The sequence below is a fragment of the Balaenoptera acutorostrata genome, chromosome 2, assembly GCF_949987535.1.
Source record: "Balaenoptera acutorostrata chromosome 2, mBalAcu1.1, whole genome shotgun sequence".
Taxonomy (NCBI): Eukaryota; Metazoa; Chordata; class Mammalia; order Artiodactyla; family Balaenopteridae; genus Balaenoptera; species Balaenoptera acutorostrata.
Window position 1 is genome coordinate 128,307,933 of NC_080065.1, and position 25,692 is coordinate 128,333,624.

Genomic DNA, 25,692 nt, shown 5'->3' on the forward strand with positions numbered 1-25,692 from the left:
ACATAAAATATCAATTTTCATGATAAAGAAAGACTGTTACAGTTGGAGAAGGCTTAGGAGTGAGTTCTTCCTTCCCTTAATAGCCTTTGCAGTAGTTGGTACATGACCATTTGAGGCACAGATGGGACAGTCTTTGGGTCTTTGAAGCCAGGGTTAAGCTCATTTTGAATTTCTCCCATATTAGCGTGTAACCGTTGCCACATTGACATTTAAATGTCCACTTTAGCATCTTAAGCTTCCTGAAGTGGTAACTCCACCTTCAGTAGAAGAGGGAGGAAAAAAGCAGGAAAATTGGAACTGCATGAGTTCTACAAAAGCATGTTGGAGTCATATAATGAAAAAGCAGATTTTTTTTTTATTATTATGTTTCTCCATATTTGGCATTGCTGTAAATGGCTAACTAACATTTACTGCCAATTCAGTACAAATGTGTGGTTTGGTAATACCAGAACAGCAACTTTAAATGAAAAATAAAAGTTAAACATTTCCACACAAGATTTTACAGTCTGACATTTCACTGCGTAGGTAAAAAGACACTTTTTTTTTTTTTAAACTACAGATTATTATTCAGCATGAATAAAAAACTACAACTTTTATTTTTAAACAGGAGTCACTGGTTTTAATTTTTACACATTTTAAAATTACTGTGATAAAAAATAATGAAAAAGCTTCTTAATAATGCCATACACAGTATAATATAGATTTGTCCCCATTATATAGCATTTGTTTAATATACAAAATAGAATATTGACACACTTGAATCTATGTGTAGTTAAGCAAGTTATTCGAGGAGGGTATTTTCATACAGCCTTTCATCAGAAAATAAAATCCTTCTTTCAGGCATCTTCTAGAGAGAAGGTAATCCTTTCCCAAAAACCTGGTAACTAATCCTTGGTGGACCAGGCTGACTGAAAACGATAAACTTCCATTCCAAGTGGTTAACATGTCCTCCTTACACTCTTACTTTCTCTTCCAATTCTCAAACCAGGCACAGAAAAACACTTTCATCTACAGCTACAGTCTTTTGGGTGATCCACCAAGATCAAAATCTCACTGAGGGCTGCCACAGTTCTTGACTTCTATCAGATCAAAGTATAATAATATTGTTTATCTCATGGTGATGTAGTTTTAGGATATTTAACAGAGAACTAAAATGATAAGACTTAACGATAATAGGTTGTGTAGATAGATAAGTGAAATTGGAATTGCTCCTTCTCCCATCCCCCAGTTCTGAAGTGAGGCTGGCTTTCCTTTATATGCATATCCAGAGCTCATCCTATGCTAAATATTAAGCTCTTCATAAACACTAATCATGCTACTTTTCCTTTTGGGGTGTCTTTTTTTTTTTTCAGGAGAAGGAAGGTGCTCTTTTAGGGTCCCCTCCCATAGTTTTAGACAGTTGGGTATACATATCCCAAAGCACTTGTATAGTATCCCATAGCAAGGCCTAAAAATACAGAGAGGGTCACTTTTTTCTACCAGTAATTAAAAATACTTTTCAGGATTTGTTGTGAGTCACCTAGGCACGTCACCTCTCGCTGAAATTACTACAAACGTCAACAGTTTGGGATGGCAAGATACAACATACATAGAAGATGAAGCTGCTTTCAAATAGCACCATAGCTTTCTTCACTTAAATCCATAATTATACTCACACATAATTCAGGTAAATTTCTTCTTTCCCACATATCCTAAATTGTCACAGCTTCTTTTTCCATTTAATGTACAGCCTCCTATAGTTTTATGAGTGTCAGTCCATTTCCTTTTAACCACAAAGTGCACATATCTTTTATTCACTGAGCTCTATTTCTGGGGAGCCAAGGTTGTTGGGGCTAAAGTCCAGATTCCCGTGTGATGTGCTTTCTGCAGCGTTCTATAAATGAATAATAATTTATCTTTCAGAAGCTCTTTCTGAAACGTAACACTGTCGCTGATGATAATATTCAAGCGGTATTTCTTAGGCACCAAAAATTTCACATCCAGCTGGGTTACAAACCATTTTAAAATACTTTGAGATCAATTTAAACAATTACAAAGGAATAGCCCCTTTTAGAGAGCATTCAAAAAGCAAATGATTACATTTTTTATTAAATAATTTCTCTAAAATACCGAAAAATAAGAACATTCAAAAAGCATTCAAAGAAAACATAAACATGTCCTCATTTGGAAAGGAACTCTTGTAGGAAAGAAAGGAATTAGTGTATTATTGGCAACCTATGAGATTCTGCACTATTTACATATTGCTGGTACCTCTATGCGTATTATTGCCAAACTTCTAAAGCCTCTGTTTTTATTAAACTGTTGGAGAGGCTGTACGTGATGGTGCCTGCAGGTGTGTAAGCACCGCCTTTCTGTCCCGTTTAAACACTTCAGCGCAAGGGGAGGTTCAGTAAACTAAACCTGCGCGGACAGACTCACTGTTGGAATGAGAAGGGTGGCCATTCTGGGAGGCAGAGGGTTACTTCCTCTCTGACCTCAATGGGACGGAGCCTCGAGAACCTTCATAGCACACAGGGCCAGTCTCCATTTCCCTCTTCCTCTAGAGCAGACCTGCTTGGTTTCTGAGCCCACTGCTGCCTGTATGAATGCTCGCACACATTATAAATCATAGAGGTTATCCGTCAACATTTCTTTGACCCCTACAAAAAATATATAACATGTCATGATAAAACAATCTCATCTAAAAATCATTCTTATTTTACACTATACAAGCTATTTTACAATCATTTTAATAAATTGCATGTAAAGCTGCAGTAGCCCTTCCCTTCCCAGATTAGTGAATACCAATATGATATATATCTGAAACTATAACTAAATATAAAAATATATTAGAAGTTTCATATTTTTAATATTAGATTTTCAGTTTTCTATTACACAAATAATTTGGCCACCTTGAATAGAAATCAAATTTCTTGTGGCTTAGTAAATACAAGTTTTGAGTTTACAGAAAGTTGGTAAGGTGCACACAGAAAGGGCTACTACAGCTTCTATCTTGTTTAAGATGATAATTCTCAACAGTGAGGAGGAGAAATTCACATGACTTTTGTTGAACTCCATGGCACACATAAGGATGTGAGGGATGTATAGTTTTACGAACACGGAAGTCTGACGTATAGTCCTAAATCAGAAAAATCAGTAGCTGAGCTTTCCTGTACCCCCAGGAAAGAAAGACCAATTGGTGACAAATGGGAATGTGAAAATGGGTGTCTAGCCACTTTTGCCATATTACAGATTTTGGGGGGGGGGTGTAAAGTTTAGAGGGAGGAATTACTTGGACAGATTAAAATCTTCTCAGCTGTGTTTCAGCTGGTTATCTGGAATCATAACTTTTAAGAAGTTATACAAACTACAACAAAAGGTCCTGAAAGACAGTTTACCAACTTTCTTGCCATCTAACCATTGCAGAGATAGGGCGTTAGGTACAAACAGGGCCTCTTGGTAGTTTTATTTTTTTTATTTTTTAATTTTTTTTAATTAGTCTTTTGTAATCCATGGTTTACCCAGCAGGTCACTGGACTAGGTGCTCTACACCAGTTAGGACGGTTAATTTGCACAATCTATATAATTCTCCACTGAAGCAGATATGTACAAAATATGAGCTTTTTTGACAAGAAAACTGGAGATTTGAGTCAATTTTTGTGGTCTTCTGATAGCTAAGTGCCATCAGGTTAGAAGCACCAACCCATTTTCACACAGAAGATTAATGTTTAGAGTTTATTTAGGAAAGCTATGAACTAGCTGCCCATCTTAAACAGCTATACAATAACTTGAATACAAAAATTATGTAAGAAAAAATGAGCAAGCATAGTTCACTGAATATAAAGGAAATTGTTAAAACCAGACAGTAATAGCTATAAAAGGCACAACTTCCCTTTTCTGATATACACTTGTAAACTTTTTTCAGGTTTCCATGCATAAATCAAAAAATGCTATCCTAACTATACAGGGGAAAATACACCAACAAAAAGTCTAGAAAATCTTGTCCAGCCAACTGTGAAAAGTATGAGCAGAAGGTTCATCACGCAGACTTCGGGCACTGGTGGTTTAGGTGCCATCCTTCTCTGAAAGTGGAGCTTACCCCTGTGTTATTGATTCTAATTTCTGGGATCCACCAACTATCACTTTCTACTTTTCCCATCACTGAAAAGTGATGGCTCAACTGCTTCTGTTGCCAAGTCTTGGCCCTCTATAAACCACATGTAGTGCGTATTTAAAACAAAACAAAAACCAAAACCAGACAAAAACAAAAAAGAAAAACAAAACTGCTACAGGACAGATTGACAGTGTGTACAATAAAAGCTATAAATTCAACTTTCTTTAAGGCAACCCTTCTTATTAAGGCAGTCACTTTTGATGAAACAGAAGTTTTTTGATATTTCCACTTGAATATTTTGGTATCTGATTGGTGATGATTTCAGCTAACATCTCTGGGAATTCAATACTCATGGTCTTATCCAAAAATGTTTGGAAGCAATAGTTAAGGAGATTTTCAACCACCTGCAAGAGAATATATAGTAATGATCAGTCTTAAAAACTTAGCAGTAGGGATATCTCATGCTTGTTGTTGGCCTCTATTTTTTTTTTTTTTTTTTTTAATTTCTGACTTAGAATATACCAATCTCTGCTGGAATTCCCCAGGTGAAAAAGAAGTTTACCCAAATAAAATGAGCACTCAGGTACCAAAGATCTTTGAATTTCTTAAATTGTATATAGAATTATATGGAATTAAGTATTTTGTGAAGAATTGCAGTACCATAGTATATGAAGGACACATTTGAACTTACTGGATAAATTCATACAAAAATAAGGAATTCTACCTTTTAAAAAAATAGTGCTGTTAAATTCTGTACTAGCATCATGATGTTAGATGCACATAACTAGATGAAACAGTATTTCATAATTGGCCTTAGGAGAAATATGTGCCAAACTGAACTTTATAGGTTGAAATCAAACCATCACGAAAATCCATAAATGGGAAAAAAAAACCCCCAACAACTACTGGTATATAATTATACACACTAATCAGGACATACTTTATGTCTCAGAAAATTCTTTTGATATTTGGATTTTTGTTTGACACTTACATCATGCATGGAGTCCAAGAGTTTTGTCAGCTGGTAAAACCGCTGCCAGTTCTGACTGGAGTTTCCTTCTCTCTTGACGATGGCTTTTCCTAGCTCTTTGATGTAGGTCATTCTAATTTCATCAAATAGCTCTTGACTCTTCAAACCTTCCTTAGGAACTAAAAGGTTAAGATGTAATCAATTAAAGAATTTTCTTGTGATAACTTTTCATTTATGCAAGTAGGGCATTTATTAGTAGTAGCACATTTCATGATTTACATAGTCTATCTGTTCTTAATGCACTCCATTAAAACATAAGCATTTTCGAAGGATTATGAAACTACAGCCATGAGAGAATATGGGATAATAGAACACTGGAGGACTTAACTTTTGGTTTATCACTTTGTTTCTCATTTATGAATGCACCTGGTAAGCACCTTCCTCCTTAGTTCACAAAGCTAATTTGAAGACCAAATGAATAATACATTGACTGTCATTCTGCCCTTGAGTTTTTAATTCTAGTACAGACATAGACGGTTTCAACAAAACAGTGTTTATTCTTTCAATTACATCTTGGAATATCTGTGATATCACCAGTCAATGAGGACCTTAAAATCAGCATGCAATACATTTTATTAATCAGTGTGTTAACATACTGAGTTGGTACAATTCCAGTCTAAAAAGAAACTTGATTTTTTATGTGGCTTATATATATGCCTTACTGGGGAGCAAATATCTGCCTTTCCTTATGTACAGAAATAGAGAAAATACCTCATGGATCATAAAGTTGGTATAAAATCAGTTTTTTACATTACTCTTCAAAAAATGATACCAGTAAGAGGGACTGTGAACAGAGTGTTAACCACGGTTTCACTTAGTCTTGCAGAGATCATGACTTTTGTGGATGCTACATTTCTTGAAGTGTGCTCCTAGGAACTCTGGTTCTGTGTTAATGATGATTAGGGAAAAAAGGATTTGATGGTCAGAATTTAGCAAAACTAAGTGTTTAATACAAAGTTAGGCAGATTTCTGGATTTCAGGACTTCTCAGAGCTATAATTATGCACTCTCCAGGGAGGGGAACACATTGTTTCCGGAACTTAAACTTCATTGCTGCTGACATCTTAGAAAATGCTGGAATAGAGGAAGAGCAGTGGGTTCAGGAGAAGGAAGTCTTTTTCATTTTTACTTGCCCTGTGGACTTGAGTATAACCTCCCTGAGCCCGTTTCCTACTCTTTCTCAGTGAATTAAAAAAAATTTTTTTATTTAAAAAAATTTAGATATAATTAATATATAACATTACAATAATTTCAGGTGTATAACACAATGATTTAATATTTTTATATATTGCAAAATGATCACCACAGTAAGTCTAGTTAACATTCCATCACCATAAATTGTTACAAAACTTTTCTTGTGATCAACTTTTGAAGATTTTACCCTTAGCAATTTTCAAATATACAGTATCATTATTAACTGTAGGCACCCTGCTGTACATCTCCATGAATTATTTATTTTATAGCTAGAAGTCTGTACTCTCTAAACTCTTCACCCATTTCTCCCATCCCCCAACACCAGCCCCCCAACACACACACAACTCTGCTATCCACCAGTTTGTACTCTGTGTCCATGAGCTTTTGTTTTTAGATTCCACATACAAGTAAGATTATATGGTATTTGTCTTCTCTGACTTATTTCACTTAGCATAATGCCCTCAAGGTCCATCCACATTGTTGCAAATGATGAGATTTCATTCTTTCTTATGGCTGAGTAATATGCCAGCAAATATATATACCACATTTTCTTTATGCAGTCATCCATCAGCGGACACTTAGGCTGTTTCCATATCTTAGCAATCATAAATTATTCTGCAGTGAACGCGGGGGTGCACTTCTCTTTTCCATATCTTTTTTCGTTTCCTATGGTTAAATACCCCAAAGTGGAATTGCTGGATCATACAGTAGTTCTATTTTTAATTTGCTGAAAAACCTCCATACTGTTTTCTATAGTGGCTGCACCAATTTACATTCCCTGAAGAGTGCACAAAGGTCCCCTTTTTCTCCACACCCTTGCCAACACTTGTTGTCTTTGGGCTTTTTGATAATAGTCATTCTAATAGATGTAAGGTGTGGTTTTGATTTGCATGCATTTCCCTGATGACTAATGATGTTAAGCACCTTCTTAGGTACTTGTTGACTGTATGTCTTTGTGAGATGTCTGTTCAGGTCCTTCACCCATTTTAAAAACCAGGGTATTTGTTTTTTTGCTATTGAGTTGTATGAGTTCTTTATACGTTGTGGATATTAACCCCTAATCAGATATATGATTTGCAAATATTTCCTCTCATTTGGTAGGTTGCCTCTTCATTCTGTTGATGGTTCCCTTTGCTGTGTAGAAGCTCTTTAGTTTGATATAGTCTCATTTGTTTATTTTGCTTTTGTTGCCTTGGCTTTTGGTGTCCAATCTGAAAAATCAACCCCAAGACGGACATCAAGGAGCTTACGGCCTATGTTTTCTTCTAGGACTTCTATGATTTCAGGACTTATGTTCAAGTCTGATGTATTTTGAGTTAATTTTTGTGTATGGTGTAAGATAGTGGTCCAGTTTCATTCTTTTGCATGTAGCTGTCCAGTTTTCCCAACATCTTTACTAAAGAGACTGTTGTTTCCCCATTGTATACTGTTGGCTCCTTTGTCAATATATGCACGGCTTTATTTCTTGGCTCTCAATTATGTTCCATTGATCTATGTGAATGGTTTTATGCCAGTACCATACTGTTTAGTGACTACAGCTTTATAATATAGTTTGAAACCAGGGCGTGTGTTCAGCTTTGTTCTTCTTTCTCAAGATTGCTTTGGCTATTCTGGGTCTTTATGCTTCCATACAAATTTTAGGATTGTTTGTTCTGTTTCTGTGACAAATGCCATAGGAATTTTGATAGGGATTGCATTGAATCTGTTGATTTCTTTGAACAGTATGGACATTTTAACAATATTAATTCTTCCAATACATAAGCACAGAATGTCCATTTATTTTTTTTATTTCCTTCAGTTTCTTTCACTGAAACGTCTTAGTTTTCAGCGTACAAGTCTTTTACCTCTGTGGTTAAATTTATTCCTATGTTTTTTATTCTTTTTGATGCAACTGTAAATGGAATTGTTTTCTTAATTTTTTGTAAATTGAATTTGTATCCTGCAACCTCACTGAATTTATTAGTTCAAACAGTTTTTTTTTTTGATGGCATCTTTAGGGTTTTCTATATATAAAATCAGATCATCTGCAAATAGTGAGGGTTTTACCTCTTAAGAAATTTTTTTTTCTAATAGTTTTATTGATTACAATTAAACAGGCAGTAATAATTAGACCACCCAGGATGTGCAGACCCCAGTTAGAGTTTTACTTCTTCCTTTTTGATTTGGATGCCTTTTATTTCTTTTTCTTCCCTAACTGCTCTGGCTAGAACTTCCAGTACTAGGTTGACTAGAAGTGGCTAGAGTGGGCATCCTTGGCTCTCACTCCTTATTTCAGAGGAAAAGCTTTCAGCTTTTCACCACTGAGTATGACATTAGCTGTGGGCTTGTCATATGTGGCCTTTATTATGTTCGGATACCCTATTTCTATACTGGGTTTGTTGAGAGTTTTTATTATAAATGGATGTTGAATTTTTCTTTTTAAATAACATGTCTATTGGAGTATAATTGCTTTACAATGGTGTGTTAGTTTCTGCTGTGTAACAAAGTGAATCAGCTCTACATATATCCCCATATCTCTTCCCTCTTGCGTCTCCCTCCCATGGATGTTGAACTTTGTCAAATGCTTTTTCTACATTTATTGAGATGATCATATGTTTTTATCCTTCATTTTTTTAATGTGGTATATCACTCTCATAGGATTTTGGTTAGGATTAGACCAAAGAATACATATGAAAACGTCTTGATTCCATAAAGCAAAGTCGACACTTCTGAGATGTCAGTATTAGTGTGAAAATGAAGGCCACTTAATCAGGAGTGATACTCTTATTACTGCCATGTTTAAAGTGGGTTACAAATAATCTAGTTATTGCTAATTTTTAAAATAATGACTGCTTATTTATAAATTTTTTTCCCTGCTGGTTGTCCTCATTCTAAAAATAATTAGGGGAGAAATCCTATTCAGTATTTATATTTAAAAGAATTTCATCCATTCCAAATTACCCCCAATAATCCTTGGAATTTTTGCTTTATGTAGTTCAGGGCCATATATTCAGAATTATTTTCCTGGTGAGTAGAATGCTTTATCTAATGAGTATCTTTAAATATAGAACTGTTTTGGGGGGCCTTACAGTCTATTTTGATAATAATGTAGCTGCTTCAGCTTTCTTTTGGGTAAAGCCGTGGTCAGCAATGACCCACTACCTGCAGCCTGTTTTTGTAAATAAAGTTTTACTGAAACACAGCCATGCCTGTTCTCCTGAAGTATTGTTGATGACTGTGGTCACGTCACAAGGGGCAGAGTTTGAGTACTACTGACAGAGACTGTATACAAAGCTGAAAACATTTACCATCTGGCCTTTTACAGAAAGTTTGCCACCACTGGGTTACACTATGCATAGTATATCAGCCACTCAACATCTTTATTTAGGTATATCTCTTGTAAATAGCACAAAGTTGGATTGTTTTCTTAATCCAGTCTTGCACTTTCTATATCTTTTTATCTTGGAGCCTTGGAGCATTTAGTCCATCTATATTTAATGAAATTGCTGATATATTTGAATTTATTTGTACCATCTATTTGTTACTTCCTCTTATCATGCCTTTGTTTATGCTTCCCCACCCACCGCCTCTCATTTCTTTTATTCTTTTGGATTGGTTTTTCTTACCATGTTCTCCCCCCAACCCCTCATGGTTTGGTATGTACCTTGTATACTCTGTACACTCCTTCTATTTCTTGTTGTCATCCTTGAAATTTAAACACTCATTTTTAACTTATCAAACTTGCCTTTTTTTAAAAAAATAAATGTATTTATTTATCTTTGGCTGCGGTGGCTCTTTGTTGCTGCGCGCGGGCTTTCTCTAGTTGTGGCGAGTGGGGGCTACTCTGTTGCGGAGCAGGGGCTCTAGGTGCATGGGCTTCAGTAGTTGTGGCACGTGGGCTCATTAGTTGTGGCTCGCAGGCTCAGTAGTTGTGGCACACAGGCTTAGCTGCTCCGCGGCATGTGGGATCTTCCCGGACCAGGGCTTGAACTCATCTTAACCACTGCGCCACCAGGGAAGCCCACCTTCTTGCATGTATGTAACTATTGTGTACTTTAGTTGTATTTTTTAACTCCCCAAAGACACTATTACTGTTATTTTATACAGTGTTAGTTTAAATGTATCTAAATATTTACCACTTTCTGTGTTCTTTTTTCCCTCTTCAAAGATGGGATTACTTTCCTTAGCCTAAGTATATCCTTTAATATGACTTTACTGAGGATCTGTGGTGGCAAATTTTCTTTTGACCTTCATTAAAAATAAATAGAACTATTGGTATATTTAGGTCTTTCAAATTTAAAGTGGTTGAGATATTTGGATTAATATCTACATGTTTGTGACTGTTTTCTACTCACTGTTCTTGTTATTTCCTTTTTTCTGCCTTTTCTAGTTTTTATTGTGTTTCATATGATTCTATTTTTCTCTCCTCTCAGTATATCAATTATTACTTCTTTTTAAAGTTGTGTTTAGTGGCTGCCCTAGAGTTTGCAATGTACATTTACAACTAATCTACATCTCCTTTCAAATAGCACTGCACTATTTTATAGGTAGTGCAGGTATCCTTAAAACAGAGTATTCCCAATTCTTCACCCCCATCCTTTTAACATTGCTAACATTCATTTCACTTATCCATATGTTATAATTATCCCATACACTGTTGCTATTATTACTTTAAACAGTTATTAGATTAAGAAGAAAAATGAAATTTTATTTTCATCTATTCCTTCTCTAGAGCTCTTCCTTTCTTTAAGTAGATCCGTGTTTCTGAACTAAATTAATCTCCTTTCCTCAGCAGAACTTCTTTTAACATTTAATGCAAGGCAGGTCTTCTGTGACTAATTCTCCCAGATTTTTGTCTGTGAAAGTCTTCCTTTTGCCTTCACTTATGAAGGGTACTTTCACTGGACACCAAATCTTACATGGGTGATCTTTTTCTTTCTTTCAACACTGAATAAATAGTTCACTACCTTCTTGCTTGCATGGTTTCTAATGAGAATTCTAATGTAATTTTTATCCTTGTTCCTTTATAAGGAACAAGTAAGCTGTTTTTTCCTCTGGCCTCTTTCAAGATTTCCTTATTGTCTTTGGTTTTCTGTAATTTGAGTAAAATATGCCTAGGTGTAGATTTTTTGCTGTTTATTTATCTTTCTGGGTATTTTCCGAGCTTCCTGGATCTGTGCTTTGGCGTGTGTCATTAATTTTGTAAATTTATCAGCCTTTATTGCTTCAAATATTTCTTCTGTTCCTTCCTTTTTTTTACTTCTGATATTCCCATTACTTGTATGTTACACCTTTTGTAATTGTCCTCACAGTTCTTGAATGTTTTGTTGCATTTTTTTCATTCCTTTTTCTCTTTGCATTTGAGTTTGGGAAGTTTCTACTGAGGTATCTTCAAGCTCAGTGATTCTTTCCTTGGCTGTGTCAAATCTGCTGATGAGCCCAGCATTCTTCATTTTCATTACAGTATTTTTAATTAATTTCTAGCATTTCATTTTGATTCTTTCTTAGAGTTTCTACCTCTCTGCTTACAAAACCCATATATTCTTGTATGTTTACTTTTTCCATTAGAGCCCTTAATATATTAATTGTTGTTATTTTAAATTCCCTATCTGATAATTATAACATCTGTGTTATGTCTGAGTCTGGTTTTGATGCTTGTCTCTCCAGATTGTAGTTTTAAATTTTTTGCTGAGAGCTGGATATGACATATCAGAACTGAGGTAATTAATTAGGCTTTTAATCTGGTTAGGAGCAGGTTGTGTTTAAGGCTTGCTGAAGCTATAGGTGTTAAGAGGTTTCAGTTTCCTCTAATTTCCTTGTTCTTATTTTTTTCCCCCTGTTGTCTTTGAGTTTCCCTAAGAACACCTTCTTAAATAGCTGTGTTCTGTAGGTCTCCCAGTTGTAATTCTGGATTATACTGGAACTCTGTTAATATGATTGTAAGGTGTTGGGGATGTGGAGTGTTTTATACTTTTATGGTTAAATCTCAGGTTTTTCTTTTTTCTTTTTTTTAAAATTAATTATAGTAGGCCTGAGTCCCTAGGCTCTGACCTTTAGACGTGCTTCTGAACCTTTTTTTTCCCTCCTCCTTCTCCTCCCTTACATGAGATATGAAGGTAAAGGGGGCTGGAATTATCTATTTGCCCGTTTTGCCACGTCAGAAACATGAGGGAATCTTTCTCTGATCTTCACCTTAAAAACCTGGTGGGGCTTCTGGAGGTAAACCCCAGAAAACTGTGGGGGACAACCCCCTTAAGACTGGGTCCCCAGAGTTTTTAACATGCCAGCTTTTCCTCACTTGATCTCCAGAAATTCATCAAAAATACTGTAAGTGTTCCTATGTTACTGGCTCCAGTGGCTTCTGTTTCCAGAAAGTTGATCTTGGCTGAGCTTCTCTGTATTTGCCTGTTTCTCCAGATTTTCAGGTAGTGGTTTGCCCTGTGACCTTACTTCACTGATGGATCTAAAAAGAAGTCATTGACTGTCAGTTTGCTCAGCTTTTACTTATTTGTGAGGATGGGAATGATAACTGCCAAGCTGTTTAATTGTGAGAGCTGAAACTGGAAAGCCACCCTCATTTTTCAATTTTTTTTTCCTTAGCTTTCTGAAAAAACTTACTCCACTTTCTTCAATTGCTGCTGTTCTGGAAAGTTTTCAGCCATTATATCTTTTCTCCTTTCATTTTGGATCTCTGATGATTATAATAAGACCAGAGCTTTTTTCAGCTGGTGTGCTATGAATGGGTTACGAATGTGTTGATAATGTCTGTTATGCTGGTTGCCACTGGTTGCAAGTAGCCTTATTCATTTACCTCATTGTGCTATGTATGAATGCTATTTTTTATGTTCATTATGACATGAAAAGAGTTGTGAAGCACTGTTTTAGACCTCCTCCCTCAATCATGCCTCTTATTGTTGTTCATTTACATACATACATAACACACATATATAAATATGAATACATGTACATGTATACACACATATATATGCATCTTAAAAATTGTATTCTGGCTAATTTCTTCAGATATGTATTTCAGTTTAAAGTCTCTTCAAATGCATCTAATCTGCCTTTAGAGCCATCTTTTTTTTTTTTTTACAATTGCACTTGTCTTTAAACTTACTAAGTATACTAATTTACCAGGCTTTGCAAATATCCTCAAGAGAAAGCTAGCTTCAGAGTGCAGCTTACCTCTTTCAGTACCTGCCTGCACAAAGTTTTAGTCTAGCATTTTTTAGTGGGAGGTAAGGATACCTATTTCAGTGTTCTGTCAGAGTAGAAGTCTAATTATATCTTAAGGTATGTATTTTCATTCTTCTGATTTTATTTTATTTTTTAAAGAACCAGTGATATATACTGGTTCAATTTACTTTTTCTTATCATCTACAATGAAAAAAAACATATAGCTCAGTGAGTCTGGAATGTATAAAACTTAAAGCATCATTTTTTACCAGTAAGGTTAGTCAGTATCTTAGCACTGACCTGTACCTGGATATTACCAATCAAAATGATTCATGATCAGAAATTTAACTGTTTCCTCAAACAACATCAAGCTCACTTCTTTAACAAGAGTACTGCTATAGGTAACCTTAAAAATTAGTATTTTTAATGGGTTGTGGAAATTTTTCTTACTTTGATTGAAATATTAATATTCCTTAAATCTAGTGACATTAAACAACCTTTTGTAAAATGAAGATAGTATGAAAGCATTAATATTGATGTGTGCTTTGGAAAAGCTTAAACAGATACAGTCATGTGCAGCATCCATAGCTTACAGTTATTTAGCAACTTTGAAACCACAGTTGTTACTAATGGAATGAAGGCTTTTTTTAAAAATTGGAAAGCTATTTGTTTGTATATGAAAGAGGTACTCAGCTATCAACTCTGTATTTTATAAATACTAACCTAATCATTTTTTACTGGAGTGACCTGAAGTTTATAATGCTAACTGGTTCACAGACCTTCTTTTATTAGTTGTTGAAAATGCCACATTTTTACTAAGATAGATAGATGAGATACTTCGTATTTTTCAAAAGTTTTCTAGTATGCCTTTCCTAGCTGAAAGTAGTCTCACTGAAGTTCATATACCAATAACTTCATCTAAACTTTCAAGATTGTTCTATAAACTCTAGATAGAATACATCTGTCCAGCAGTCCAGCTCCAGTGCTGCATTAACCAACCTTCTAATAGTAATCAAGCACACCTTTTGTAGGTTATATCTTTTTCTCCCATAATTTTTTTTTAAATTAATTTTTACTGTAGTTGATTCACAATGTTGTGTTAGTTTCTGATGTACAGTAAAGTGAATCAGTTATATTGTATATATACATATACCCACTCTTTTTAGATTCTTTTCCCCTATAGGCCATTACAGAGTATTGAGTAGAGTTCCCTGTGCTATATGGTAGGTTCTTATTAGTTATCTATTTTATGTATAGTAGTGTGTATATGTCAATTCCAATCTCCCAATTTATCCCTCCCCCCGCTTCCCCCTTGGCAACCATAAGTTTTTCTACACCTATGACTCTTTCTGTTTTGTAAATAAGTTCATTTGTATCATTTTTTATTAATTTATTAATTAATTTATTTATTTATTTTTGGCTGTGTTGGGTCTTCACTTCTGTGTGAGGGCTTTCTCTAGTTGCGGTGAGCGGGGGCCACTCTTCAATCGCGGTGCACGGGCCTCTCACTGTTGCAGCCTCTCTTGCTGTGGAGCACATGCTCCAGACGCGCAGGCTCAGTAATTGTGGCTCACGGGCTTAGTTGCTCCGCAGCATGTGGGATCTTCCCAGACCAGGGCTTGAACCAGGGTCCCCTGCATCGGCAGGCAGATTCTCAACCACTGCACCACCAGGGAAGCCCCATTTGTATCATTTTTTAAGATTTCACGTATAAGCAGTCATATGATATTTGTCTTTCTCTGACTTACTTCACTCAGTATGACAATCTCTAGGTCCATCCATGTTGCTGCAAATGGCATTATTTCATTCTTTTTCATGGCTGAGTAATACTCCATTGTTATACTCCACTTCTTTATCCATTCCTCTGTTGATGGACATTTAGGTGGCTTCCATGTCTTGGCTATTGTAAATAGTGCTGCAGTGAACATTGGGGTGCATGTATCTTTTCGAATTATGGTTTTCTACAGATATATGTCTTGGAGTGGGATTGCTGGATCATATGGTAGCTCTATTTTTAGTTTTTCAAGAAACTTTTTATACTGTCCTCCATAGTGGGTGTATCAATTTACATTCCCACCAACAGTGCAAGAGGGTTCCCTTTTCTTCACACCCTCTCCAGCATTTACTGTTTGTAGATTTTTGTGGTGCTAGCCATTCTGACTGGTGTGAGGTGATATCTCATTGTAGTTTTGATTTGCATTTCTCTAATAATTAGTGATGTTGAGCAGCTTTTCATGTGACTCTTGGCCATTTCTTTGTCAGTATTTCTTCTTTGGAGATACGTCTATTTAGATCTTCTGCCCATTTTTGATTGGGTTGTTTTTTTGATATTGAGCTGCATTAACTGTTTGTATATTTTAGAGATTAATCCCTCGTTGGTCACTTTGTTTGCAAATATTTTCTCCCATTCTGTGGGCTGTCTTTTCGTTTTGTTTATGGCTTCCTTTGCTGTGCAAAAGCTTTGAAGTTTTATTAGGTCTCATCTGTAATTCCGTATACACAGTAGTACTCATTGTATAACTAAAATTTTTCACCAAATAACAGTGTAGTAGAGAAACAAAAATCATTCTTGTTGGCATTCCTTCTCTGTGTCTTCTACACTGGCATTGTCAAAGGTTGCAGGGCGGAAGAAGGCTGTAGATATTCCAGATCAGTAGAGACCTCCTCCTCCCTGCCATGTGATTCATGTACCTCTCCATTTCTCCATGATGCCTGTCTGTCTTATTAATCTTGGTATCACTGGCTGTACCTTTCTAAAATTTTACATTTATGAAAATCTAAGGTACCTGACTAGCAGGAAATAGTAGACTTGGTATAGTCATTAGTGCTTTGTATACAAATAAACCTTTGTTTCTAGACTTCTATATTTTACGCTTTTGAATACTTAGGTGACTATTTATTAGAAGAGAGTAGGTGTTCTACCAACCTGAAGAGAGAAGCAGTAAGGTTTTCATACAGAGATACTCTTCATAAGATACCTGAAGTCTGTTTAACTCAGAGGAAACATATAGCATATGTTTACATTGGTCATACATGCAGGGTAAAGCCATTCTCTGCCTGTGAAAGACAAATATCAGTGTTTGAGTTAGGAAGAAATAATTCTGGTTCCCCAAAAAAGTACTTTTTTGTTCTATTTTGCAAAGCCATGAACTCATCTAACTATTGCAATTAATGCTAATTCTCTCTGGATTAGAATTTTGGAAAACTTTCCTTAATATAGTGGAGAAATTATTTTTCTACATTTGTTTTATTTAAGTATTTTAGAATTTATTTCTACAGAATTTATTACCAGGTTTTATGGTAGTATTTGAATATGTCCAGTTAGACAACACAGTTTTTAAATCCTACCCATTTGAAAATCAAACGGTATTTTTTTTCACAGCATTCTGTTCTAAAGACAACTATATGTGATACTGTTTACAGTTATGTAGAGGGTCAGAATTAGAACTTGACTGTAGGCTTTCTGATACCCAAAATCCGCCTCTGACTGACATTATGCGACTGAATATTCTTCCAACTAAAGGTACCCCAAATGAATTCTCAATTAGGATTCTCAACAGTTAGTATCTCATCTATGATTTTCAAACAGACTCTCAAACACTCAGAGCCTGAAACTGAGCCTCATTCATGCTTTTAAAAATGCCTCAAGATCTGGTTTTTTTTTTTTTTTAATTTTCTGACAGAAAGTGATCTTGGACTTAACAGAAAAAGAAAAAAGATGATTATTATCACAACAGCATAAGGATACAAGAATGGGAAATAAGAATGCCCACTTAAAAGCTGTTGTTTCTGTAAGCCATTTATCCTCCAATAAAGTTGAACACTGAGAAAAAATTTCTGTTAACTCCTACTTTATGTAAGAAATACCAGGTTATGCTATAACTGTTTAAGTCTAAATTTGAGTGCCCCCCCCAAATAAAAACTCTGAATTAGATTAATTTTATAAAAGAGGACATGTTGGTGTTTCGTTGGTGTTTCATATAAATTCAGAGTTTTAATCCCAATTAAATGACTTCAAATTGCCTTTTAGAAAGTGACTATGAAGAGTAAATATAGTCAACAACATGTTGTTTTGGTTTAAAGATTTTTTTTTTTTGATGTGGACCATTTTTAAACTCTTTATTGAATTTGTTACAACATTGATTCTGTTTTATGTTTTGGATTTTTGGCTGCGAGGCATGTGGGATCTTAGCTCCCCAACCAGGGATCGAACCCACACTCCCTGCATTGGAAGGCGAAGTCTTAACCACTGGACCGCCAGGGAAGTCCCTGTCGTCAACATGTTTTTAACTTTTTAAGTAAGCATGGTCAGATTCTGAAATGAGCAAGTACTAAGAAATTTCAAATGTCTTTGAATATACATATAAGCTACATATTTTGATCAGTTAAATTTGATCAAACAACTTAAAATCTTGTCAAATTGTGATGCAGTGGTTTGAGCAGTCTTTTTTGGCAATAGATAGTCAAGGTGACTTCTTTCTTTGAAGTAGATACCTAAGAGTATGTGTGGAGATCTGGTCTGGTGAACCACATGGCAGTGCCTACTAACTGAGAGCAGAGATATGGCCCCTTCTTGGAATACAAAGAGTCTGATTATAGTACATATTTCACATGCCTCTTGTCATGTTTCTTCTCACTATGAAGACTGGTCTTCTCCTTCAGGTCTCGCTCAGCTCAAATGAATGACACCTCCTCCAAGAAGCTATTAGCCACCCTATCTGAAAAAGACCTCTCTCTATGAAAAAGACCTCTCTCTAGTAAAAACTCCATCACAGTCTGAGATTATTTTATTTGATGGTTATCTGTGTCTCCCCAACTAGAGTGTAAGCAATAAAGGTCAGGAACTTTGTCTTGTCCTCTGCTAATACTGTACCAGGCACATATTAGGAGTGTGGTCAGTATTTGATGTTCCCCTGTAATCCATTTTCCATCATGTTTTCCTGTTTGAAACCCCCCCTCCCCCGTGCACTGGTTTCTTCATGCTCTGAGAATAAAATCTAAACTCTATTTCATGGCCTACAAGATGCTGCTTGACTTGGTCCCTGTCCACTTCTCTAAACTCACAGAATATCCTCAGTGGCTTTCTCTCAGTTCCTTACACATGCCAAGGTTGTTTCCAGCCTTTGTACTCATCTTTTCTGCCTGAGATGCCCTACCTTTCCTATAAGCTTGTTCTTTTGTACTATTTAGTGCTCAGCTGTTTAGAGAGGCCTTCTATGGTCCCCGAATCTAACGTAGCCTATACCCCTCTCCCTTCCCCTCCCCACACACTATTCTATCATGGCTCTCGGAAATAATTTTGGTCATTTATTTGATTTTCCTCATCAGTATGTTAGCAGGGGCCTCATCTATTCTATAGCTCAAGCCCTTAAATAGTGTCTGGCGCTTGGTAAGTACTCAAATATGATTATTACCAATAGAGCAACAATACCAAGTTTAACTCAATAATTCAACCTCTTTTAAAATAGTTAGAGCTAGCATCATCCAGTCTCTACTAAAATAGATACAATAATTCGAGCTTACTACATAAGGCAAGCCCCCTCCCATTTCACACTCAGCTCAGCTCAAATAGATGCTTTTCTATAACTTCTACCTGTTATTTTTGTGCCTGGCATACCCAACAGATAAATCACTATGTTTGCTTTATCTTCACAGGATATCTTTTTAGGCTGTCCTCATCATTCTCAAGTGTCCTTTTCTCCTTCCTCCATTCATCCTCTGTTCATCAGTTGATGTTAATTTCCAAACTCCTTGCCACTCTGGACATATTTACAATTGTCAGTCAGTCACTGTTACTTTTAATATGGCATCCTGAACACAAACTACTAATGCCATCATTAACTCACATAGAGTACAACAAGACTATTATTCTAATAATGTGGTTTAAGACTTCATTAATTTTTTTGGAATCCTTAGTCAGTAGCACCCAGAGCTCACAATTTTAAAATCTCTACCTTTTTTCACATGAACACGAATCTCCTTCATTTTTCACTCTGCCCAGACCAATGGGTATGTATATATGAGTGTGTGACTCTCCTGTTTGCATTCTAATAAAGGAAATAAGCTGTGAGTACTAAAAGGTAGAAAGTGATAAGAGCTAGGGATGTACAGCAGAGAGGCTTTACATGGTGGTATGAACATCATGAGCTAGGGGTATGTTTGAAGAATAGATCATTCTGAGTGGGAACAAAGAGTATGTGAAGGAGAACGACGAGAGATAAAATTAGGCCGGATTCTGGGAAGCCAGAAACCATGCTGAGTATGCACTGAGTGCTCACTGAAGACACCTGTGTGTTGGGGTGATAACATTATATGATCAAACTGCGTTAGGAAGAAAAACTTAGCATGATGGAGGATAAAGAGGCGGAAAACTAGTTAGAAAACAACTGCAATGGGTAAGGGGGAATGGATATCTGAAGTATTTCACAGGCCTAGAGGACTAGAGAATAGCTGATTTATCAAATCTTAAAGCGTGGTTGGTTCTCTCCCAAATTTAAAAATAAAATCTTGTTCCCATGTTCTTTCCAAGTCACAGACATTGAGTGAGCCTTGCCATGCAAAGAGATACCTCTTGTCTCTGGGTCCAGACCTGTCATCCCCTCATCCTAGTTGTCCTCATCTGTAATTGTCCCTGCTGAAAGCAAGATCAGTATGAATTGCATCATGCAGTGCAAACACTGCATCTGTTTCCTTTCTGAAATAGGGTTATATAATTAAAACAACGCCACAGTAAGATTCCTTTTTACTTGCTGTAGACTTTACTGACCCAAAGCAATGCTATTTAAAAAAATATCCTTAAATATGTCCTGGTACAGTAATAATGCCACATGTAATTTGCTCTGCATTACACTTGGCCTGCCTTAAGCACTGATAAACTCTATTTCAAGTTTGCCCAGTTCCAAGACACCTGGTAGGATTGATTCAGTCCTGAAGGAATATGAATACAGGGAAAATGACTCACAAATGACTTACTCATTAATAATCAGATCAGGAGCAAAACACAGCAAGTTTGAACTTGATTGTCTATATGATCTCCACCCCAGGGCGAATGACATGAGGAACATCCATGAATATTGCAGTAGGGTCATTTGGTCATCCAGATGTAAGTTCCTGAATCCTGAATTAAGAGGAATAAAGGTATGAGGAAACATTCTAGTTGCCAAAGAGAAGATCATCTCTCTGGGAACTGCCAAAGACAGTTTTGGAGGACTCTTACCAGGTAGAGGAAATGAAGGACAAACTGGGCACAGTTTTCCTTTGTCATCTGACATGTTAAGCACCAAAGCCCTCAGTACTTTTTAATAGCATTCAATGTAAGAAAACTTAAGAGTTGCCAGTTTTTGTCACCTTTTGCCTATGTGAGTAAACATGGACTAAATAGTAAAATGCTATACTAAATAGTAAAATAGAAAGCCAAGAGTCCTGTCCTGGGATGTTACTCATTCAGTGAATTTAAGTTAAACAAACTTCCCCTGATATTTATACCTCTTTCCCCCTTGATGGAGTGGGGATGGCAGGAGGCCATGGGACCAGGGCGATAGAAAGCCCGAATGTTTTATTTAAAAGATTCTTAAGACTTGTGCCTTAGCTACGTTATCTTTGCATCTTACCTGGTATCGCCTTCGCCCATTTCACCGCTGCGATCACCTGCCGCCCACCTAACATGTTGAGTGTGGTCATGATCCGCCAAGTTGTATCTGGAATGGAGCTGTCGTAGCCCGCATATATCACCTCCGGCTCAATGACCTCCAGCAGTGACACCAGGGTAGGGGTGAGTTGCGGTAACGTTGCAGGGACTATTGTTTTGTTAGCAGAATTTTCAGAAGTTTCTTGTGAGACTCCTGTAGTGGCCTGCTGAATTCCTTTTATCTTTTTCTTTGTTTTTCGAGCTGTGGGTATATTAAAAAAAATACACAGAAATCAGCTGTAATGGGAAAATCTGGGCAGCACAGTTTATTAAAGAGGTATTTTAATTTCTGCAACTATTTAATTTGAAAGAGGAGAAATCTTTTATTTAGCAATTATGATAAGAAGAGAAAAACACATTTTTGCCTGAAAGCAAAGGATCAAGAGGAACCCATTTATTTATTAATTTCCTCTACAGATAAGCCATTCTTCATTATAGTTATACTTTATATCAAATTAAGTGTCTTACAACACTATGTTAAAACAATATAAACAAATCACTCACCTAGATTCTTCCATAAAGTAATTTCTGTCTCAGTTTCACCCCAAAGTAAAAATTTTCATTAGTTATACAAGGCAAATTACTTTTATTATCAATTGAAAGAAAGAATCTCAGTTTGTAATCCCAGACTAGTAACTGTGGCTTACGGTTAATCTAATTATGGGTATATGTAATGAAGAGAGTGATACTGTTTATACGCTTGCAAAAAGTCCACTTCTTATCAAGACAGTAAGATGACATAGGAGATCACACACTAAAAAGAGTATTAGTTCTAACAGCAGAAAAATCCACTTTTTACCTTTATATGATGGATACTATATGGGACTTAAAAACCTTTGTGGAGATGAAGAGAAAAACTTTAAATTTCTTTACATAAATTACCAGTGGGTAATTTCCCTTTTATAAGAGATTTATATTCATGACTCTATAAGCCTAAAGTATCCATTTTCATGTAATATATAAAGTAACTAAAACCATCTTTTATTTTTGACTTAGTTTGGAACAGTACAGTCAAATTACAGCATGGATTCTATAGATTTTTTAGTCTTCATACTCTTGAATTTACTTGTTCTAGTGACAAATAAAAATATTAGGCAAGAAAAGAATTTTAGTATTCCTAAAGAGAAAGTACTCAGAACTCCAAGGAAGGGCAAGGAATGTAATTTATATGAAAGAAGAAGTGTACCTATCTCAGTTGTCAGGTATGCGAACCATTTTGCTAAGGGAAAAGTAAATGCTAATCAAATTTAAAAATAATTATTAGATCCTCTGTCCCTGAAATGCCAAAGTACCTAGAGTTTGTGGAGGACAGATGTGGTGGCGAGAACTATGTATCTCAACATACAGTGTTAGAAAGGGAAAAAACCCTGTTGTTTACATTGAATAGAATGGTCCCATTTCTTATTGTGCTCTGTGCTGAGACATTTAAGAATTTTTAGTTAACATTTCAAAACAGAGAAACAGGATCGCGATAGATCTGTTCTAATTTATTTTACCATGCTCTATTGAAGATATAGTATGCTGTAGCAGTAGAGAGAGCATAAATATGAAACCAGCATGTTTGAATATAATCCTGACTCTGCCACTGAGTAGTTGGGTATCTGTGCAAGTTACTCCCTGGGCCTTAGTTTCCTCTTCTGTAAAATGAGGATAATATTAGTACCTACCTCACAGGGTCCGTTGATAATTAAGTCAGTTAAAATATATAAAATGCGTAAAATAGTTCTTGGCATATGTTAAGTGCTATATAAGAATGATCATTGCTGCAACTGGTAGTAAAATACAGTTGTAGAATATTTTGAATTCACGTAGTCCAAGTCTACAGAGAAGTGATGAAGTTTTAAAAAAGGAAGAGCTCCTACACGTAAGGAAACCCTTTAAACAACCAAAGGTATCTCACTGACACCCAGATCTCCAAATCGTGGAATGTACTTTGTTGACAAAGTAAACAAGAACATGCATATCCCCAATCAATACACTGAAACAGTACTGTAAAAACTTCAATTAACCATAACTTTAAATTTGTCTAGAATATGTGTTCCTACACTCCACATTAGAACAAAGAAGAAAGGACAATGACAAACTGGAGGATTTTAAAGTCTTCTCACCATAAAACTAGAAGAGAACATAGGCAAAACATTCTGATATAAATCATACCAATGTTTTCTTAAGTCTGTCTCCCAAGGCAATAGAAATGAAAACCAAAATAAACAAATGAGACCTAATCAAACTTACAAGCTTTTGCACAGCAAAGGAAACCATACAAAAAAAAAAGAAAAGACAATCTACAGACTGGGAGAAAATATTTGTAAATGATGTGACTGACAAGGGCTTAATTTCCAAAATATACAAACAGCTCATACAACTCGACAACAAAGAAACAAACAACCCATTCGAAAAATAGGCAGAAGACCTAGATAGACAGTTCTCCAAAGAAATACAGATGGCCAATAGGCACATGAAAAGATGCTCAACATTGCTAATTATTAGAGAAATGCAAATTAAAACTACAATGAGGCACCACCTCATGCCAGTCAGAATGGCCATCATTAAGAAGTCTACAAATAACAAGTGCTGGAGAGGGTGTGGAGAAAAGGGAACCCTCCTGCACTGTTGGTGGGAATGTAAGTTGGTATAACTACTGTGGAAAACAGTATGGAGGTTCCTCAGAAAATGAAAAATAGAGTTACCATATGATCCAGCAATCCCACTCCTGGGCATATATCCAGACAAAACTATAATTCAAAAAGAGGGATGCATCCCTATGTTCATAGCAGCACTGTTCACAATAGCCAAGACACGTTAACAACCTAAGTCTCCATCGACAGATGAATGGATAAAGAAGATGTGGTACATGTACACAGTGGAGTACTACTCAGACATAAAAAAAACCAAAAATAATGTCATTTGATGCAACTAGAGATTAGCATACTAAGTAAAATAAGTCAGAAAGAGAAAGACAAATGCCATATGATATCACTTATATGTGGAATCTGAAATAGGACACAAATGAACCTATCTACAAAACAGAAACAGACTCACGGACACAGAGAATAGACGTGGCTGCCAAGGGAGAGTGTGGTGGGAGAGGGCTGGATTGGGAGTTTGGGATTAGCAGATGTGAACTGGTACATAAAGAATGCATAAATAACAAGGCCCTAATGTATAGCACAGGGAACTACATTCAGTATCCTGTGATAAAGTATGACGGAAAAGAATATGAAAAGAATGCATATATATGTATAACTGAGTCACTCTGCTGTACAGCAGTAATTACCACAACATTGTAATTCAACTATACTTCAATAAAAAATAAAAACGTGGGCTTCCCTGGTGGCGCAGTGGTTGAGAATCTGCCTGCCAATGCAGGGGACACGGGTTCGAGCCCTGGTCTGGGAAGATCCCACATGCCGCGGAGCAACTGGGCCCGTGAGCCACAACTACTGAGCCTGAGCGTCTGGAGCCTCTGCTCCGCAACAAGAGAGGCCGCGATAGTGACAGGCCCACGCACCGCGATGAAGAGTGGCCCCCACTCGCCGCAACTGGAGAAAGCCCTCACACAGAAACGAAGACCCAACACAGCCAAAAATAAAAACATAATAAATAAATAATAAATAAAAATTAAAAAAAAAACGTAAAAAAATAAAGATCAAAGGAAAAAAATGAAAAAAATCATCTTCTATACTCAATATATAATCAGTTTAATTTCTTACTGCTTATCTATAGTCCTAAGAGAGAACTGATGCTTCTGAATAAAGCTCAGAAAGGCCTATTGAGCCCAACTGTGTTGTGCTATGTACTATTTTCACATAACTGGGGCAAGGAGTCGTTAATTGAATTAGTTAAGCAATCACTATTTTTAATCACAATTTAGTTAATAAGATTTTACTCTAAAGTTCCTGACCCCTTGGAGCATACAGGAGATTAGCAGTCAATATGTGATCTCTACAGAAGTGTTCATGAGTCTGTGATAGCTCCATTTCATTCTTAAGAAAAGTAAAGAAATCTTATTTAGCTTAAAACTTAGCTTAAAAATATTAGTTATGAAATCTGATACCATAAGCCTCCTTGCCTATAAGTTCCACTTGACCCTTATGACAAAAATAAAACTATAATTACCTTAAAATGAAAAAACATTTAGGATCACCGTTAAAAACCCTACTGTACTCTAATGCCAGGCACTTTAAGCAGTGAAGAAGGCTGCCTTAAAATAAATCTTGAGAATCACTTGGTATGGAGCAACAGTATCACAATACAGCACTGGCAGTACTAAATTACATTTATGGAGAGCACTGGGCTCTGAGGGAGTTGACTACTTCTGCAGAATTACTCTGGCGCTATCGTGAAACTGCCTGGCTTAGGGGAAACACTCCGATGAACAAGAGAACGTTTTTAAAGATTGTTTAAAAAAAAACAAAGAAGAACAATGTAGTTCAGCCATGTGTTTCATGCTTAAGTACTAAGTATTATTGCCCGCCAAAGACTTCTGGGACACACACATACCTACTCCAAATAAAAGTTTTATATATAC

At 36.1% G+C, this 25,692-nt stretch overlaps 1 protein-coding gene across 10 annotated transcripts in view; it reads right to left on the reverse strand.

Moving 5' to 3' along the window:
* Window positions 1-332: 332 nt before the first annotated feature.
* NR3C1 (nuclear receptor subfamily 3 group C member 1) overlaps window positions 333-25,692 on the reverse strand; it is a 126,946-nt gene continuing 101,586 nt past the window's right edge. For all 10 annotated transcript variants that reach the window (XM_057539955.1, XM_057539960.1, XM_057539958.1 and 7 more), the window contains exons 5-9: window positions 21,085-21,363; window positions 20,447-20,591; window positions 16,401-16,531; window positions 5,085-5,242; window positions 333-4,497 (exon numbers count right to left, since the gene is read on the reverse strand). In XM_057539955.1, coding sequence (XP_057395938.1) covers window positions 4,345-4,497; window positions 5,085-5,242; window positions 16,401-16,531; window positions 20,447-20,591; window positions 21,085-21,363 — 866 coding nt within the window. In that variant the 3' untranslated portion in view covers window positions 333-4,344. The remainder of the gene's footprint in view (window positions 4,498-5,084; window positions 5,243-16,400; window positions 16,532-20,446; window positions 20,592-21,084; window positions 21,364-25,692) is intronic.